The 20,412-nt window shown below is 36.1% G+C and overlaps 1 protein-coding gene across 31 annotated transcripts in view; it reads right to left on the bottom strand.

Moving 5' to 3' along the window:
• Nucleotides 1-20,412, bottom strand: part of CATSPERE (catsper channel auxiliary subunit epsilon) — a 140,138-nt gene that overhangs the window by 86,362 nt on the left and 33,364 nt on the right. For 25 of the 31 annotated variants that reach the window (XM_081486821.1, XM_081486822.1, XM_081486814.1 and 22 more), the window contains 2 exons: nt 19,481-19,558; nt 4,608-4,714 (listed from right to left, as the gene is read on the bottom strand). In XM_081486821.1, coding sequence (XP_081342947.1) covers nt 4,608-4,672 — 65 coding nt within the window. In that variant the 5' untranslated portion in view covers nt 4,673-4,714; nt 19,481-19,558. Of the gene's footprint in view, nt 1-4,607; nt 4,715-19,480; nt 19,585-20,412 lie in introns of all 31 variants that reach the window. The other 6 variants (XM_081486806.1, XM_081486797.1, XM_081486800.1 and 3 more) reach the window with 3 other exon arrangements.

Below are 20,412 nucleotides of genomic sequence, written 5' to 3'. Positions count from 1 at the left end.
TCTTTAAGTTGGATTTTACTTGATATTGACTTGTATGACTTCTTTATACAATCTAGATATTATTGATTATTTCCTTTTCTGTGCAAAAGTGTTATACCATCTAGATATTAGCTTATTAGATATAACATTTGCTAATATCCTCTCCAATCAGGAGTTTGCCTTTCCATTTTACTGATGGTGTCCTTCTCTGTGTGAAAGTGTTTTAGTTTGGGAATTACCTAGTGGTCAAGTGGTTAAGTTGTTAGGACTCGGTGCTTTCACTGCTATAGGCCCAGATTCAATCCCTGGTCGGGGAAACTAAGATCCTATAAATTGCGTGGCATCCCTCTTCCCTCCATGGCCAAAAAAAAAAAAGCTTTTGATGCAGTCCATTTGTTTATATTTGCTTTTGTTGTCCTTGCCTGAGACCAAACCAGAAAAACACTACCAATACCAACGTCAAAGAGCACAGTGCTTACGTTTTCTTGTAGGAGTTTCATCACTCCAGAGGTTATACTTTAGTCTTTAATCCATTTTGAGTTTATTTTTGTATATGGTGTAAGAAATTGGCTCAGTTTTATTCTTTTCTCCATTGTATATTCTTGTCTCCTTCACTGTAGATTAATTGACCATATAAGTGTGGGTATATTTCTGGATTCTCTATTCTGTTCCATTGACCTATGTGTCTATTTTTGCACCAGTACCATACTTTTAAATTACTATAACTATGAAATCACTGTTACTATAATGCTGTTGTATAGTTTCAATTAGATTGTGATTCCTCCAGCTATGTTCTTCTTTCTCAAGATTGCTTCGATATTCAGGATGTTTTGTATCTTCTTCCATACTTTCACTTGCAGTCTGTGTGTATGTCTTTGGATCTGAAGCGAGTCTGTTATAGGCAGCATGTATATGGGTCTTGTTTTTCAATCCATTCAATCACCCTACATCTTTTGATGGGAGCATTTTGTTCATGTACATTTAAAGTAATTATTGATATATATGTACTTACAAACAAACAAAATGGCATTGATATATATGCCATTTTGTTAATTGTCTTCTGGTTACTTTTGCTGTTCTCTGTTACTTTCTTCTTCTCTTACTATCTCTCCTTTTATTTTGATGACTTTAGTGCAATACCTGCATTCCTTTCCCTTTATTTTTGGTGACTCTATTGGTTTTTGGTTTGTGGTTACCATGAGGTTCTTATATAACAACCTATGTACAGAGCAGTCTATTTTAAGTTGATGCATGTTCTAAATTGTTTGAGCATGTTCTAAAATCACCCTTTACTTTAACCATAAATTGAACTTTGATCTCCTAGAATGAATCTGTTCTCTCAGGTCTCTGTTTGAAGGCCATCCTATATGTTGCCCCGCTGTTTGAAAGGCTCCTTCAATTGGCTGACTTTTATTTTCTTTCAATAATGCAGATGTCACCTCTTTAGGAAAGTCCTCTCTGAGCCTTAGTGCACCTTCCAAGCCTTAGTTGGTGTACCTTCTATATATTCCACTTCACCTTGGGTTCACTTCTACCACAGCATCTATTTCTTTACTTGTCTCCCCCACTAAACTATAAGGTTGTTGTCTAGAAGTACTACATCTTTTAGTTATAGGCACCTTGCCCTTTGCCTCAGTTCAATTCAGTTCAGTCACTCAGTCGTGTCTGACTCTTTGTGACCCCATGGACTGCAGCACACCAGGCCTCCTTGTCTATCACCAACTCCTGGAGCCTGCTCAAACTCATGTCGATGGAGTCAGTGATGCATTCCAACCATCTCATCCACTGTCATCCCCTTCTCTTCCTGCCTTCAATCTTTCCCAGCATCAGGGTCTTTTCCAATGAGTCAGTTCTTCGCATCAGGTGGCCAAAGTATTGGAGTTTCAGCTTCAGCATAAGTCCTTCCAATGAATATTCAGGACTGATTTCTTTTAGGAGGGACTGGTTGGATCTCCCTGCCGTCCAAGGGACTCTCAAGAGTCTTCTTCAACACCACAGTTCAAAAGCATCAGTTCTTCAGTGCTCAGCTTTTTTTATAGTCCAACTCTCACATCCACACATGACTACTGGAAAAAAACCATAGCCTTGACTAGATGGACCTTTGTTGGCAAAGTAATGTCTCTGCTTTTTAATATGCTGTCTAGGTTGGTCATGGCTTATCTTCCAAGGAGAAATTGTCTTTTAATTTCCTGGGTGCAGTCACCATCTGCAGTGATTTTGGAGCCCCCCAAAATAAAGTCTCTCACTGTTTCCACTGTTTCCCCATCTATTTGCCATGAAGTGATGGGACCAGATGCCATGATCTTAGTTTTCTGAATGTTGAGTTTTAAGCCAACTTCTTCACTCTCCTCTTTCACTTTCATCAAGAGGCTCTTTAGTTCGTCTTTGCTTTCTGCCATAAGGGTGGTGTCATCTGCATATCTGAGGTTATTGCTATTTCTCCTGGCAATCATGTGCTTCATCCAGTCTAGTATTTCACATGATGTACTCTGCATATAAGTTAAATAAGCAGGGTGAAAATATACATCCTTGGATTATCAATCAAGCGTAGGTGCTTGATTGATTATGGAAGGCTGGCTGCTGCTGCTGCTGCTGCTAAGTCGCTTCAGTCGTGTCTGACTCTGTGCGACCCCATAGACGGCAGCCCACCAGGCTCCACCGTCTCTGGGATTCTCCAGGCAAGATCACTGGAGTGGGTTGCCATTTCCTTCTCCAATGCATGAAAGTGAAAAGTGAAAGTGAAGTTGCTCAGTCGTGTCCGACTCTTCGCAACCCCATGGACTGCAGCCTACCAGGCTCCTCTATCCATGGGATTTTCCAGATCTGCATACAAATCAATGAAGTTAGAACAAATCCTCACAACATATACAAAAATAAACTCAAAGTGGCTTAAAGACTTTAAAACATGACACCATGAAACTCCTAGATGAGAACATAGGCAAAACATTCTCTGACATAAATTGTACCAGTGTTTTCTTAGGTCAGTCTTCCAAGGTAGTAGAGATAAAAGCAAAAATAAACAAATGGGACTTAATCAAACTTACAAGCTTTTGTATAGCAAAGGAAACCATAAACAAAATGAAAAGACAACTTACAGACTGGGGGAAAATATTTTCAGATTATGTGACCCACAAGAGATTAAGTTCCAAATCTATAAATAGCTCATACAACTTAATAGCAAAAAATCCTGAACAACCCAATCAAAAGATGGGCAGAAGATCTAAATAGACATTTCTCCAAAGAAAACATACAGATGGCTAATAAACATATGAAAATATGCTCATTATTGCTAATTATTATAGAAATGCAAATCAAAACTACAACGAGGTATCAACTCAAACCAGTCAGAATGGCCATCATTAAAAATGTCTATAAATAATAAATGCTGGAGAGGGTATGAAGAAAAGGGAACTCTCCTACACTGTTGGTAGGAACGTAAATTGGTGCAGCCACTATGGAGAACAGTATGGAGGTTCCTCAAGAAACTAAAAATAGAGTTACAATATGACCCTGCAATCCTACTCCTGGGCAAATATCTGGACAAAACTACAGTTTGAAAAGATACACGCATCCCACAGTGTTCACTGAAGCACTATTTACAATAGCCAAGACATGGAAACACGTTAAGTGTCCATCAACAGATGAATGGATAAAGAAGGTATGGTATATATACTCAGTGGAATATTATTAAGTCATAAAAAAGAATGTAATAAGACCATTTGCAGCAACATGAATGGACCTAGAGATTATCATACTAAGTGAAGCAAATCAGAAAGAGAAAGATAAATACCATATGCTATCACTTATATGTACAATCTAAAATATGACACAAATGAACTTATCTACAAAATAGAAACAGACTTACAGACATAGAGAACAGACTTGTAGTTGATAAGGAAATGAGGAATGAGGAGGGATAGATTGGGAGACTGAGATTAACAGATGCAAACTAGTATACATAGGATGGATAAACAACAAGGTCCTACTGCGTAGCACAAGGAATTATATTCAGTATCTTTTGACAAACCATAATGGAAAAGAACATGAAAAGAATGTGTGTGTGTGTGTGTATATATATGTGTGTGTATACATATACATATATAAAACTGAATCACTTTGCTATACAGTAGAAATTAACACAGTATTGTAAACCAACTATACTTCAATAAAATAAAATTTCAAAAAGTTTGTTTAAACCCTATGATCACCTACTAACTTTAACAATAACCAGTTTTACTTTTCAGATATGTGTTTGTGTGTATGCCCCTACACTGAAATAATGGTAATAACTGTGCTATCAGTCATACCACCATGGCTCACTTTAAAGAAAGTGAAAACATTTTGCAGTATTGTCAAGATTTGCTACTATCCTGAATAAGACTCTTTCATTGATCTTTAGCTGTTTAAACAAATTGTGAATCTAATACAGGACTGTGACTGGTATTTTCTGAGTTGGTAACCAGTTCTGATTATCACAATTTTTATGTGTTAAAAGAAGCTACTTAGAAGTTACATATAAGATACTCCATGAAATTCCACTGGGGTTTTTAAATATCTTGAAGTTTCTGATAATAATTTTACTTAATTTTAAAGATAAATTTCATATCTTAAATTTAAAAATTAAATACCCATCCTTCATTCTTTCTTGTGGAAAATAAACTTTGCTCTTCAGAATTGTATATATGACAGGCATCTGTCCCAAAGCGGCCAACTGCTTGCTAAGTATTATGGAATTCTGTAAAAAAAAAAAAAAAAGGTTCCTCTCTTTACTCTTTTCATAGCCAAAGTTATCCTGAAATTACACCATGATATATTAAATTTATTATTTTAGTTAAGACATTGCTTACATTTATAAATTTACCACATTCTCAAGATTCACCTTTACTTTTTCCCTACTATATAGTCTCCTCCCCAGTAGAACTTTATGAATTATAAATATCACAATATAATTTATAACATGTCAAAAATACTGTGCACAGAGTCCTGAATAAACTGAGATTATGGCGGCTCTTAAATAAATACTCTTAGTTTTAATATCAATGAAATATGTAATGGAGTTTCTAAAACTAATCTTTAGAATTATTTCTATATAAGCCTGACTTCAAAACAACATATCCTTTAGAAGGCATATTTCAAATATATCTGGAAGCTCTAAGAAAAATTCTGTTAGCATAAAGATAGATCTGACATGCCCCCTCTTTTTCTGATGAGATTTAAGGAGCTGTTGATTTGACTGGAATTATCCCTAATAAAATTTTTTATGAATAGAGGCAACAGTTACATTATGGGGAATCTGTGGAATACAAATTCAGATAGAGCCAGTCTAGGCTCCTCCAATAATGCTCCTATTTAATTTCCTAGAAATATATCAACCACCCACAAAGAAACTTTTGAGATTGCTGTACTGAATATCACTAAGAGTATAATCATTGGGACTATGGGACTGTCTAATAGGAGAATTTAACCCATGTTTTAAGAGTAGGAATAGTGGTCTTCAGGAAGGCTTCCCTGAAGAATACACATTTAGAGATTTTGATGGAGAAAAACAGATTTGTCTGGTAAATAATTGATAAATAATAGATCTTTTAATTTTGTTTCTTAAAGTCTTAGTCACTATTCAGAATTTTAAATACAACTATCTTTCATATAACTGCAAAAGAAAAGAGTAAAATGAGCATTCTTAATGTGGCATAGAGTAAGATGGAAATAAAATACAACAAACAATCTATACAACAAGATGATAGAAAAAAGGACAGACTAAGAGAAAGTTAAGACAACTATGTAAACAAACTTAAGAATGTATGTTTCTTCATTAAGAGGATAATTCATGGTCATCAAAGATAATTTTATAAGTATAGAAAAACATTACCACAAAGGAATCATCTAAAGTATAAAAAACACATTTAGGATATTTTCTTTTTTTCTATATTTAGGATATTTTCTTAAGGTTTACCAAATGTGGGTTACTACTACATATTCATGCTATATAATCTAAAGTTCATTGTTGTTGTTCAGTCCCTAAGTCATGTCCGACTCTTTGCGACCCCATGAAATGCATCATGCCAGGCTCTCCTGTCCTTCACTATCTCCCAGAATTTGGTCAAACGCACGTCCATTGAGTCAGTGATGCCATCCAACCATCTCATTCTCTGTCACCCCCTTCTCCTGCTCTCAATCTTTCCTAGCATTAGGGTCTTTCCTAATGAGTCGGTTCTTCACATCAGGTGGCCAAAGTATTGGAGCTTCAACTTCAGCATCAGTCCTTCCAATGGATATTAAGGGATGATTTCCTTTAGGATTGACTGGTTTGATCTCCTTGCTGTCCAAGGGACTCTCAAGAGTCTTCTCCAGCACCACAGTATGAAAGCATCAATTCTTCAGCACTCAGCCTTCTTTATGGTTCAGCTCTCACATCCATACATGCCTACTGGAAAAACCATAGCTTTGACTATACGGACCTCTGTTGTCAAAGTGATGTCTCTGCTTTTTAATTCTCAGTCTAGGTTTGTCATAGCTTTTCTTCCAAGGAGCAAGTGTCTTTTAATTTCATGGCTACAGTCACCATTTGCAGTGATTTTCGAGCCCAAGAAAATAAAATCTGTCACTGTTTCCCCATCTATTTGCCAGGAAGTGACGGGACCAGATGTCATGGTCTTAATTTTCTGAATGTTGAGCTTTAAGCCAACTTTTTACTCTCCTCTTTCACTTTCATCAAGAGGCTCTTTACTTCTTCTTCACTTTCTGCCATAAAGGTGGTGTCTTCTGCATATCTGAGGTTATTGCTATTTCTCCTGGCAATCTTGATTCCAGCTTGTGAGCCATCCAGCCCAGCATTTTGCATGATGTACTCTGCATATAAGTTAAATAAGCAGATTGACAGTATACAGCCTTGATGTACTGCTTTCCCAGTTTTGAACCAGTTCGTTGTTCCATGTCAGGTTCTATCTGTTGCTTCTTGTCCTACACACAAGTTTCTCAGAAGACAGGTAAGGTGGTCTGGTATTCCTATCTCTAAGATTTTCCACAGTTTGTTATGATCCACACAGTCAAAGGCTTTAGTGTAGTCAACGAAGTGGAAATAGATGCTTTTTTGGAATTCTCTTACTTTTTCTATGATCCAGTAGATGTTGACAATTTGATCTCTGGTTCCTCTGTCTTTTCTAAATCCAGCCTGAACATCTGGAAGTTCTCGGTTCATGTACTGTTGAAGCCTAGCTTGAAGTATTTTGAGCATAATCTTGCTAATGTGAAATCAATGCAACTGTATGATAATTTGAAAATTCTTTGGCATTGCCCTTCTTTGAGATTGAAATGAAAACTGACCTTTTCCAGTCCTGTGGCTACTGCTCAGTTTTCTAAATTTGCTGGCATATTGAGTGCAGCACTTGAACAGCATCATCTTTTAGGACTTGAAATAGTTCAGCTGGAATTTCATCATCTCCACTAGCTTTGTTCACAGTAGTGCTTCTTAAGGCCCATTTGACTGCACACTCTAGAATGTCTGCCTCTAGATGACTGACCACACCATCACGGTTATCGGAGTCATTAAGACCTATTTTGTACAGTTCTTCTGTATATTCTTGCCACCTCTTCTTAATATCTTCTGCTTCTGTTAGGTCCTTGCTGTTTCTGTCCTTTATTGTGCCTATCTTGCATGAAATGTTCCCTTGGTATCTCCAATTTTCTTGAAATGGTCTCTAGTCTTTCCCATTCTGTTGTTTTCCTCTATCTCTTTGCATTGTTCACTTAAGAAGGCTTTGTTATCTCTCCTTGCTGTTCTCTGGAACTCTGCATTCAGCTGGGTAAATCATTTTTTTCTCCTTTGCCTTTTGCTTCTCTTCTTTTCTCAACTATTTGTAATATAAACATCATTTCAAATTGTAGTATAATGTTCTGTTTAGTGAATTATCATTACTTACTTAACACTCCCCTATCGAACATTTATGTAGCTTTATTTTTTTCACTTTTGTAAATATTAATGCCATGGACATTATTAGATCTATCCTGGAGAATATGCACTTGAGAAGAATTGTATTCTTCTGCTAGTGAACAGAAAGTTCTATATACATCCATTAGGTCTAAATGGTGTATTGTGTTGTTCAAGTCAGCTGTGTTTTTAAAAATTGCTTTTCTGTCTACATGTTCTGTCCATTATTGAAAGTAGGGTATTTAAGACTCCTACTTTTATTGTATTGCTATTAATTTTTCCATTTCAATCTGTCAGTATTTACTTCTATATTTAGGTTCTCTGATGTTGTGTGCTCAGTCATTCAGTCATGTCCAACTCTATGTGGCTTCATGGGCTGTAGCTCACCAGGCTCCTCTGTCCATGGAATTTTCCAGGCAAAAATACTGGATCATGCATGCATGCTTAGTGGTGTCTGACTCTTTGCAACCTTGTGGACTATTGCCCGCCAAGCTCCTCTGTCCCTGGGATTTTCCAGGCAAGAATACTGGAACAGGTTGCTGTTTTCTTTTCCAGGGGATCTTCTTGACCCAGGGATCAAACCTGTGTCTCTTTCATCTCTTGCATTGGCAGGTAGACTCTTTACCACTGTGCCACCTGGGAAGCCCATTGTTAGATGCATGTATATATATATTTTTCACATTATCCTGTTGAATTAATTCTTTTATCACTATATAATGACCATCTTTGCCTCTAGAGACAGTTTTTGACTTAAAGTCTATTTCATGTGATGTAGGGGTAGTAACTCTTGCTTTCACTTGGTTACAGTTTGCATGGAATTGTTTTCATTCTTTCACTTTTATCCTACAGGTATCTTTAAATCTAAGATGAGTTGCTTGTTGACAGCATATTGCTGGACTTTTAAAAAATAGTCCATTCAGCCATTCTATGGCTTTTGATTGGGGGTTTAATCCATTTTCATATAAGAACTTATTGCTAAATAAGGTCTTAATATTGCCATTTTGTTAATTTTTTGGTCTGATTTGCCATTGTATTATTCTTCTCTTCCTCTATTACTGCCTTCCTTGTTATTTGATTTTTGTAGTGCTTTTCTTTGTTTTTTTTCTTTATCTTTTGTATAATATGTCTGATAGAAACTTGAGTCTTGCATAAGATATCTTATAGTTAAAACTGTATTTTAAGTTGATAGCAACTTTTTTTTTTGCAACTTAACTTTAATTGCATTAAAAAGCTATACTTTTACTACTTTCCCCTTTTGTGTTCTTGTAGTCAGTTTACTTTTTGGTGTGTTATCTATTAACAAATGAACAAATGTTTGTCTTTTAACTTTTATATTAGTGTTAAAAGTGATTCATGCACTGCCATTACAGTGTTACATTGTTCTGTATTTGCCTAGAAAATTACCTTTACCAGTGATAGATCACATGTTAGGTTATAAAATAATTTTTGTCTTAAAAATTTAAGATGATTAAAATCATTCCAAGTATGCTTTCCAACCACAGTGGAATGAAATTATAAATTAGTAATAGTAAGAAAATATGAAGACTCATAGATTCATGCAAATTAAACTGCACAATCTTAAACAATCATTGGGTCAAAGAGGAAATCAAATGGAATTTTTAAGTACCTTCAAGACAAATGAAAACAAAAATACAACAATAACAAAATTTATGGGATGTATCAAAAGCAATGCTAAAAGGGAAGTAATAAATGCCCACATTAGAAAAAGAAAGACAAATAAACAACTTAACTTTACACCTCAAGGACTTAGAAAAAGAAAAGCAAACTAAGCCCAAAGTGAGCAGAAAGAAAGACATAATAAAGATCAGAACAGAAAAAAATCAAGAAGAGAACAGGAAATGAATAGAAAAAAATCAACAAAACTAAGGGATGGCTTTTGAAAAAAATAAACAATTGACACAATCTGAGCTAGCCTAAGAAAAAAAGACAAAAAACTCAAATAAATAAAATATAAAATGAAAATGAAAGAGGAGATACTACTTCCTAATATTACACAAATGCAAAGGCTCATATGAGAAAATTGTGAGCAGTTATATAACAAAAAATTGTATGTGTGTGCTCAGTTGCTCAGCAGTGTCCAACTCTTTGTGACCCCATGGACTATAGCCTGCAAGTTTCCTCTGTTCATGGAATTTTCCAGGCAAGAATATTAGAGTCAGTTGACATTTCCTACTCCTAGGGATCTTCCCAACCCAGGAATCAATCTCTTGTCTCTTGCATCTTGTGTTCTTCACCACTGTGCCAACTGGGAAGCAACCCCCCAAATTGTATAACCTATAAGAAATGTATAGATTCCTACAAACATATCACCTACCAAGACTGAATCATGAAAAATTAGAAAATCTGAACAGTGAGTAATAAGACCTAAACAGTATGCAAAATCTCCCAATAACAATACTAAAATCAGGACTAGATAGTTTAACGGGTGAGTTCTACCAAACATTTATAGAAGAATTAATACCAATATTTCTAAAACTCTTCCTAAAAATTGAAGGAACACTTCCAAACTCATTTTATGAGGCTAGTATTACCTTCATACCAAACCCAGATAGGAACATGATAGGAAAAAAACCTAGAGGCTAATATCCTTGATTAGTATAAACGTAAAAATTCTGAACAGCATACTAGCAAACCAAATTGAACAGCACATTAAGAGAATCATACACAATGATCAAATGGGATTTATCCCTGGGATGCAAGGATGGTTCAACATATACAAATCAATAAATGTGATAATCACATTAATAGAATGAAAGACAAAAATTATTTGGTCATCTTAATACACACAGAGAAAGAATTTGCCAAAACATAAACTCTCAATGGATTGGATATAGAAAGAATTTACCTCAACATAATAAAAGCCATTTATGACACTCCCACAGCTATTATCATACTCAGTGTGAAAGGTTAAAAACTTTTGCTTTACAATCAGAATCAAGACAAGGGTGCTCAGTCTCACCACTCCTATTCAACATAGTACTGGATGCCCCAACCAGAGCAACCAGGCAAGAAAAAGAAATAAAAAGCATCCAAATTGAAAAGGAAATAAAATGTCTTTGTAGATAACGTGATCTTACATTTAGAAAATCCTTCAGAAGCCACCAACAACTGTTAGAACTAGTCAACAATTCAGTAAAGTTGCAGAGTATAAAGTCAACATCTATAGATTTTATAGATCTATAGAAATCTATAGAAATCAGTTGCATTTCTATATACTAGAAATCAGCTATTTGAAAAAGAAATAAAGGAAATAATCACAACAGCATCAAAATCATGAACTACTTGGGGATAAATTTAACCAAGGAGGCAAAATATCTACACAAAAAACCCATAAGACTTTGATGAAATAAATTTAAGAAGGCACAAATAAATGGGAAACTATCCCATGTTCATGGATCAGAAGAATTAATACTGTTCTTCCCTCATAGCTCTGTCAGTAAAGAATCTGCCTGCAATGCAGGAGACCTCAGTTTGATTCCTGGGTCAGGAAGATCCCCTGGAGAAGGAAACGGCAATCCACTCCAGTATTCTTGCCTGGAGAATCCCATGGACAGAGAAGCCTGGAAGGCTATAGTCCATGAAGTTTAAAGAGTCAGACATGACTTAGTGACTAAACCTAAAAATGTCTATGATACTCAGAGCCATCTATAGATTCACTATAATCCCTACGAACATCTCAATGGCATTTTTCATAAGAGTAGAAAAAATAATCCTAAAATTTGTATGGGACCACAAAAGACCCCAAATAGCCAAGAGAATTCTGAGAAAGAAGAACAAAGCCAGAGGCAATTACACTTTCTGATTTCATACTATAATACAAAGCTACAGTAATCAAAATAATATGATACTGGCATTATAATAGATGCACACAGCAAGGAATAGCATCAAGAGCAAAGAAATAAACCCTTGCATATATGGTCAACTGGTATTTTACAAGAGAGCCAAGAAGTCTCAATAGGGAAAGGATAGCCTCTTCAACAAATGGGGCTAGGAAAACTTAATAATCACATGCAGAAGAATGAAGCTGGAACCCTACCTTATACCAATCACAAAAATTAAATTTAAATGGATTATAAACTTAAATATAATAACTGAAACTGAAACCCTCATAGAAGAAAGTAGGGGAAAACCTTTTTTTGTTGTGTTTTAATTTTTTTTTTCTATTTTGGCCATGTGCAGCATGCAGGATCTTAGTTCTTAGTTCCCTGACCAGGGATCAACCTATACCCCCTGCAATGGAAGTGCAGTACCCTAACCACTGGACTGCCTGGAAATCCTGGGAAAAGCTTTTTTACATTGGTGTTACAATGATTTTTTGTATGTGAATATGATATCAAAAGCACAAGCAACAAAGGCAAAAATAAGTAAGTGGAACTACATCAAACTAAAAAACTTCTGCACAGCAAAGAAGTAACCGACAGAGTAAAAAGGCAACCAATGGAAAGGGAGAAAATATTTGCAAGTCATGCATCTGAAAAAGGGTTTATATGCAAACTATGTAAGGAACTCATACAACTCTACAGCAAAAAGAAAGAAAGAAATCCGATAAAAAAAAAAAATAGGAAGGGAAATTGAATTGACGTTTTCCCAAATAGACACAAATGTCCAAAATGTACACGAAAAGATGCTCAACACCACTAATTATCAGGGAAATGTAAGGCAAAACCACAGTAGGATAGTATCTCATACCACTTAGGTGACTCTTAATCAAAAAGACAAGAAAGAACAAATGTTGACAAGGACATGGAGAAAATGGAACTCTTGTGCACTCTTGGTGGGAACCTAAGTTAGTACAGTCATTATGGAAAATAGTATGGAAGGTCCTCCAAAATTAAAAATAGAACTATCATATGATCCAGCAATCCCACTTCTGGGTGTATATGAAAGGAGAAGGAAACAAGACATCTATTGAAGAGATACCTTCATTCACGTGCTTATTGCAGCAGTATTTACAATAGCCAAGATATGGAAATAACCTAACTGTCCATCAGTGGAGGACTGGATAAAGATGTGATATATATGTTTAGTTAAATAACTCAGACAGAGAAAGACAAATATAGTATGATCTCACTTCCATGTGGAATTTAAAAATGCTGATCTCATAGAAACAGTAGAATGATGAAACTGCTCACAAGGTGCTGAGCAGTGGGTGAAATGGGGATATGTTCGTCAAAGGTACATATTTTCAATTATAAAATGAATAAGTTCCGGGGGTCTATTTTATAGCATAGTTATAGTATTTAACAATACTCGACCAACTACTTGAAAGTTGATGAAAGAGTAGATCTTAAATGTTCTTACCACAAAAAGAAAATATAACTGTATGAGGTAATAGAGGTGTTAATATATATTAAATAAACACATATATACTTTAAACCTACATAATACTATAGATCAATTATATTTAAATTAAGCTTATAAAAAATATTCCAATAAAGGAAAAAAGAAATCAACACTCATTAAAAATTAAATAAAACCCACCCCCAAATTCATCAACTCTAGAACAGATGAAAGATTTGTGGTGTGTTGAAACAATGAATATCATACAGCAATGAAAATCAGCAAACTACAGGTATATATAACATGGATGAATCTTATATAATAATGACCAAAAATAAAAAGCAATACACACAATGTATATAAAACATGATTCCATTTATTTAAAGTAGAAAAACAAAAACAAAACCCACTAAACCGCATTGTTTAGGAACCATGTGGTAAACTAAAGAGAAAAGCAGAACAATTATTATTACAAAATATTCAGGATAATGTTTACCTCTAAGGGAAGGGAAGGATTATGTCCATACAGACATCTCTATGGTGGATAGAGAAATTATGTTCATGCATGTGGAGAATATGGGGAACCTTCTGTACTACTGTTATCAATGTTTTATGTCTGTATAGTAGTTATACAGCTATTTGTTACTATTCACTAAGCTGAATACTTAGCTTTTATGTTTTTTTCTTTTGATAATAATTCATAGTTAAAATGGTAAAGGAAAAAAACCTCAAACAAAATAAAACCTTGAGCTTTTTAATAGTTATTTAATCACACTGTACAAACAAGTTATCCTGTACCCCAGCCCTGAGTCACACCCTACTGCTGGCTCTCTTTTCCCTGGTGTGGGTGTTGGGAAATGGGTGAGGCTCAGATAGGGATGTAAGACAGGAGTGGGTTGAGATTCAAAGGTGAAATAAATTACAGAAATGAGTTAACATAAAGGATTATTTAAAGTTCAAAGTCAGGGATGGTTAAGGGTTAAGGAAGAGAATGAAGAATGAAGAGTCAGAGACAGAATTAGGATTTCGTGTCTGTTCATTTCAGTTCAGTTCAGTCGCTCAGTCGTGTCTGACTCTTTGTGACCCCATGAATCACAGCACACCAGACCTCCCTGTCCATCACCAACTCCCGGAGTTTACCCAAACCCATGTCCATCGAGTCGGTGATGCCATCCAACCATCTCATCCTCTGTTGTCCCCTTCTCCTCCTGCCCCCAATCCTTCTGAGCATTACGGTCTTTTCCAATGAGTTAACTCTTCGCATGAGGTGGCCAAAGTATTGGAGTTTCAGCTTCAACATCAGTCCTTCCAATGAACACCCAGGACTGATCTCCTTTAGGATGGGCTGGTTGGATCTCCTTGCAGTCCCAGGGACTCTCAAGAGTCTTCTCCAACACCACGGTTCAAAAGCATCAATTCTTCGGCGCTCAGCTTTCTTCACAGTCCAACTCTCACATCCATACATGACTACTGGAAAAACCATAGCCTTGACTAGACAGACCTTTGTTGGCAAAGTAATGTCTCTGCTTTTAAATATGCTATCTAGGTTGGTCATAACCTTCCTTCCAAGGAGTAAGCATCTTTTAATTTCATGGCTACAGTCACCATCTGCAGTGATTTTGGAGCCCAAAAAAATAAAGTCTGACAATGTTTCCACTGTTTCCCTATCTATTTCCCATGAAGTGATGGGACCAGATGCCATGGCTTAGTTTTCTGAATGTTGAGCTTTAAGCCAACTTTTTCACTCTCCTCTTTCACTTTCATCAAGAGGATCTTTAGTTCTGCTTCACTTTCTGCCATAAGGGTGGTGTCATCTGCATATCTGAGGTTATTGATCTTTCTCCTGGCAAACATTATATATTGGTTGATAAAAACTCAAACAGACAATTTATGTTTTACCAGAGCTATTTTGTTAATGATTTATTAAAACTGCAGTACTACAATAATCTCTTCAAACTACCTGTGTGAAAAAAGTCCTGATTTGGTCATGGCAGGTATCTTGGAGGCAGTGATACCTGACTTGAGACCTAAAAGATGAGTAGATGAAGAAAGGGAATGGGGAGCTGCTATAAAGTGAATGACATAAGCAAAGACACAGAAGCATGGAACAGAAGATGTGCATGGGGAGACAACAGAGTACTGCTGCTGGAGACAGGACACGTGGAGAGCTAAGGCCAAAGAAGAGCAGCAGAGTCAGGATACTCAGGGCTTTATGTGCCATGTTAATGGTGTGAGTTGAGTCTGTGCAGTTTGTCAGCTCATACAGCTCAATATCAAAAAAACAAAAAACCATATCAAAAAATGGGCAGAAGATCCAAATAGACCTTTATTCAAAGAAGATATACAGATGGCCAACAGGCACATGAAAAGATGCTCATCATTGTTAATTCTCAGAGAAATGCAAGTCAAGGCTACAATGAGATATCACCTGATACCAGTCAGAATGGCCATCACTAAAGTCTACAAATAATAAATTCTGGAGAGAGTGTGAAGAAAAGGAACCCTCCTACAGTTGGTGGAACTGTACTTTGGGCAGCCACTATGGAAAACAGTATGGAGGTTCCTTAAAAAACTAAAAATAGAGTTACTATATGATTCAACAATCCCACTTCTGGGTATATATCTGGACAAAACTACAATTTGAAAAGATACATGCACTCCATATCACAGCAGCACTGTTTACAAACAGCCAACACATGAAAGCAACCTAAGTGTCCATTGACAGATGAGTGGATGAAGAAGGTGTGGTATTAGATACACTGTGGAATATTACTCAGCAATAAAAAAAGAATGAAATAATGCCATTTGCCCCAACCTCGATGGGCCTAGAGATTATCATACTAAGTGAAGTCAGACAGAGAAAGAGAAATATCATGTGATATTGCTTATATATGGAATCTAAAATAATGATACAAATAAATATATGTACAAGATAGAAATAGATTCACAGACATATAAAACAAACTATGGTTACCAAAGGGAACAGAGGAAGAATATATATATATATATATATATATATATATCTGAATCACTATGCTGTATAATTGAAACTAATATAACATTGTAACTCAACTATATTTCAATATAAATTTTTTAAAAGGAAACATATTTAATGTCTCCAAATTGTATTCAAAAGAATGTTCAAAATGGTAGATTTTATATTATGCATATTTTCCCACAATAAAAATGGACAGATCAAAAGGATGAATAAATGCATGAACTGAGAAAAAAGTCTATGTTGTTTGCAATGGAGAAATGTTTTAAGGAAATGACATGATCATGAATAATATGGAAATTAAAAAGAAAAAAGCAAACTATTAGGTATGCATGAACTAAATAATGTTAAATTGTGCATATTTGCACTTAAAAGACTAGAAATTGACAGTAATACTTAAAGTGTTTAATTACCATTAATTTATTTTATTCCCTCTGAAGTCATTGTCAAACAAAACAACTGATTGGTTGTCATTCTGATTTATCAGTCTATCTCCGGTGAATTTAATTAGCATGAGTCATAACAATATGCTATGAAAAACTGAGATCTTGACTCATTAAGACACAGAGAACCCCATAAGAAAACTTCTCCTTTTGTGTTCCTCTTCTGTACATTTTAATTGTAACAGAAGAAAAGACTTGAACCAGATTGATTATATTCTTTGCAGCCAAAGATGAAGAAGCTCTATACAGTCAGCAAAAACAAGAGTGGGAGCTGACTGTGGCTCAGATCATGAACTCCTTAGTGCAAAATTCAGACTTAAATTGAGGAAAGTAGGGGAAACCACTAGACCATTCAGGTTTGACCTAAATCAAATCCCTTACGATTATACAGTGGAAGTGAGAAATAGATTTAAGGGACTAGATCTGACAGACAGAGTGCCTGATGAACTATGGACGGAGGTTTGAGACATTGTACAGGAGACAGGGATCAAGACCATCCCCATGGAAAAGAAATGCAAAAAAGCAAAATGGCTGTCTGAGGAGGCCTTACAAATAGCTGTGAAAGGAAGAGAAGTGAAAAGCAAAGGAAAGAGGAAAGATATTCCCATTTGAATGCAGAGTTCCAAAGAAAGCAAGGAGAGATAAGAAAGCCTTCCTCGGCGATCAATGCAAAAAAATAGAGGAAAACAACAGAATGGGAAAGACTAGAGATCTCTTCAAGAAAATTAGAGATACCAAGGGAACATTTCAGGCAAAGATGGGCTCGATAAAGGACAGAAATGGTATGGACCTAACAGAAGCAGAAGATATTAAGAAGAGGTGGCAAGAATACACAGAAGAACTGTACAAAAAAGATCTTCATGAGCCATCTAATCACGATGGTATGATCACTCACCTAGAGCTGGACATCCTGGAATGTGAAGTCAAGTGGGCCTTAGGAAGCATCACTACGAGCAAAGCTAGTGGAGGTGATGGAATTCCAGTTGAGCTATTTCAAATCCTAAAAGATGATGCTGTGAAAGTGCTGCTCTCAATATGTCAGCAAATTTGGAAAACTCAGCAGTGACCACAGGACTGGAAAAGGTCAGTTTTCATCCCAATCCCAAAGAAAGGCAATGCCAAAGAATGCTCAAACTACTGCACAATTGCACTCATCTCACACGCTAGTAAAGTAATGCTCAAAATTCTTCAAGCCAGGCTTCAACAGTACGTAAACCATGAACTTCCAGATGTTCAATCTGGTTTTAGAAAGGCAGAGGAACCAGAGATCAAATTGCCAACATCTGCTGGATCGTCGAAAAAGCAAGAGAGTTCCAGAAAAACATCTATTTCTGCTTTATTGACTATGCCAAAGCCTTTGACTGTGTGGATCACAATAAACTGTGGAAAATTCTTAAAAGAGATGGGAATACCAGACCACCTGACCTGCTTCTTGAGAAACCTGTATGCAGGTCAGGACGCAACAGTCAGAACTGGACATGGAACAGACTGGTTCCAAATAGGAAAAGGAGTACGTCAAGGCTGTATATTGTCATTCTGCTTATTTAACTTGTGTGCAGAGTACATCATGGGAAACGCTGGGCTGGAAGAAGCACAAGCTGGAATCAAGATTGCCGGGAGAAATATCAATAACCTCAGATATGCAGATGACACCACCCTTATGGCAGAAAGTGAAGAAGAACTAAACAGCCTCTTGATGAAAGTGAAAGTGGAGAGTGAAAAAGCTGGCTTAAAGCTCAACATTCAGAAATCTAAGATCATGGCATCTGGTCCCATCACTTTATGGGAAACAGATAGGGAAACAGTGGAAACAGTGTCAGACTTTATTTTTGGGGGGCTCCAAAATCACCGCAGATGGTAATTGCAGCCATGAAATTAAAAGATGCTTACTCCTTGGAAGGAAAGTTATGACCAACCTAGACAGCATATTAAAAAGCAGAGACATTACTTTGCCAACAAAGGTCTGTCTAGTGAAGGTTATGGTTTTTCCAGTAGTCATGTATGGGTGTGAGAGTTGGACTGTGAAGAAAGCTGTGTGCCGAAGAATTGATGCTTTTGAACTGTGGTGTTGGAAAAGACTCTTGAGGGTGCCTTGGACTGCAAGGAGATCCAACCAATCCATCCTAAAGGAGATCAGTCCTGGGTGTTCATTGGAAGGACTGATGTGATGTTGAAGCTGAAACTCCAATACTTTGGCCACCTCATGCAAAGAGTCGACTCACTGGAAAAGTCTTGATGCTGGGAAGGATTGGAGGCAGGAGGAGAAGGGGATGACAGAGGATGAGAAGGCTGGATGGCATCACCGACTCGATGGACATGAGTTTGGGTAAACTCCGGGAGTTGGTGATGGACAGGAAGTCCTGGCGTGTTGCGATTCATGGGGTCGCAAAGAGTCGGACACGACTGAGCGTCTGAACTGAACCGAACTGAATTGAAAGAGGTAAATTTGTAACAGATAAAAGGAAGGACTTATTTATGCACTGTGTTGAACTCTTAGGAAAGTCATTACTCTCCAGTGGTAAAGCATTCAATAAAGAACTAGACAGATTTTTGAAGGATGACTTCAAGGTAGATGCTCAAGAAACACCTTGAAAGCATTTTAATGGTCAGCCTCTTCGTGGATAATGAGGTTCATAGAAAATATGGAGAATGCTCAATAAGAATTCTAAAGAAAGATTTGTAACTGTAGTGATTGAGCACAAGTTCAAAATCACTATAATGAGTAAACTAAATTTAATGGATAATTAAAATGTATTTAGTTCTAGGATGCATAAAATGTAATAAATTATTCACAGCTTTTATTTTATCTATGAAAATAATAATGTTGCCACCTACTAGGGAAGGTTCATCAGCATTCCACAGCAACTCACTGGGGTCCGCGTTTTCTGGATCGTATATCCATAAAATGACAATCTACAAAATAAAATGTGTTCGCATTTCTTTACATTTTGGACAAATTTCATTTTTAGTTGTGGCAAAATGTAACTATAGAAATGTTTTGATTTGTTTTTAAAATTTCAAATATCTCCATTTTAAAAATCAAAATTAGTGTGTGTTGTGTTTAACAAGAGAAACAATCCAAAGAATTAATAACATCCTCTACAATCCTGAGGCAACTAATATTAAAACTTTATATGAATGCCTACATGTCATTTTCTGCACCCACAGATAGACACAGCAGCCTCCAACACACTCATACTCTTTTAACAAAAATGAAATTACACTGTTCATGGAGGAGGGCATGGCAACCCATTCCAGTATTCTTGCCTGGAGAATCCCCATGGACAGAGGAGACTGGTGGGGTACAGTCCATGGGGTCACAAAGAGTCAGACATGACTGAGCAACTAAGCACACACACACTCATAGTTTGCTTTTGTCACTTGATATACCATAGTCATTTCAATAGATGTAGATCTAATTATTTTCAATGTTTTCTTCTTGAATAGACATTTTATTCTATTATAAAGTAAATTATATTACAAATACAGCAAAAATTGTCTCTCACACCTTATGCTTTGTCACTTACTTCCCACACCCTGCCAGTGACTACTATTATAAAGTTTCTTCTATATTTCTGTAAAATTTTTGTGCATAGCCAATGTAATTTTCTCCATTTTATGTAACTACTAGTATATTAAATGCATTTTTGAACATTATATTCACTTAAAGTTATATCTTTGAACTTTAAATGCTCTCATGAGTTTTTCATACTATTTTACATATTATTACAAATTATGGAGGAACCATAATTTAACAAGTAACCGAC

This window comes from Giraffa tippelskirchi, chromosome 5, assembly GCF_054371585.1.
Source record: "Giraffa tippelskirchi isolate mGirTip1 chromosome 5, T2T-mGirTip1v1.2.pri, whole genome shotgun sequence".
Lineage (NCBI taxonomy): Eukaryota > Metazoa > Chordata > Mammalia > Artiodactyla > Giraffidae > Giraffa > Giraffa tippelskirchi.
This window is presented reverse-complemented; position numbering and strand designations above follow the sequence as displayed.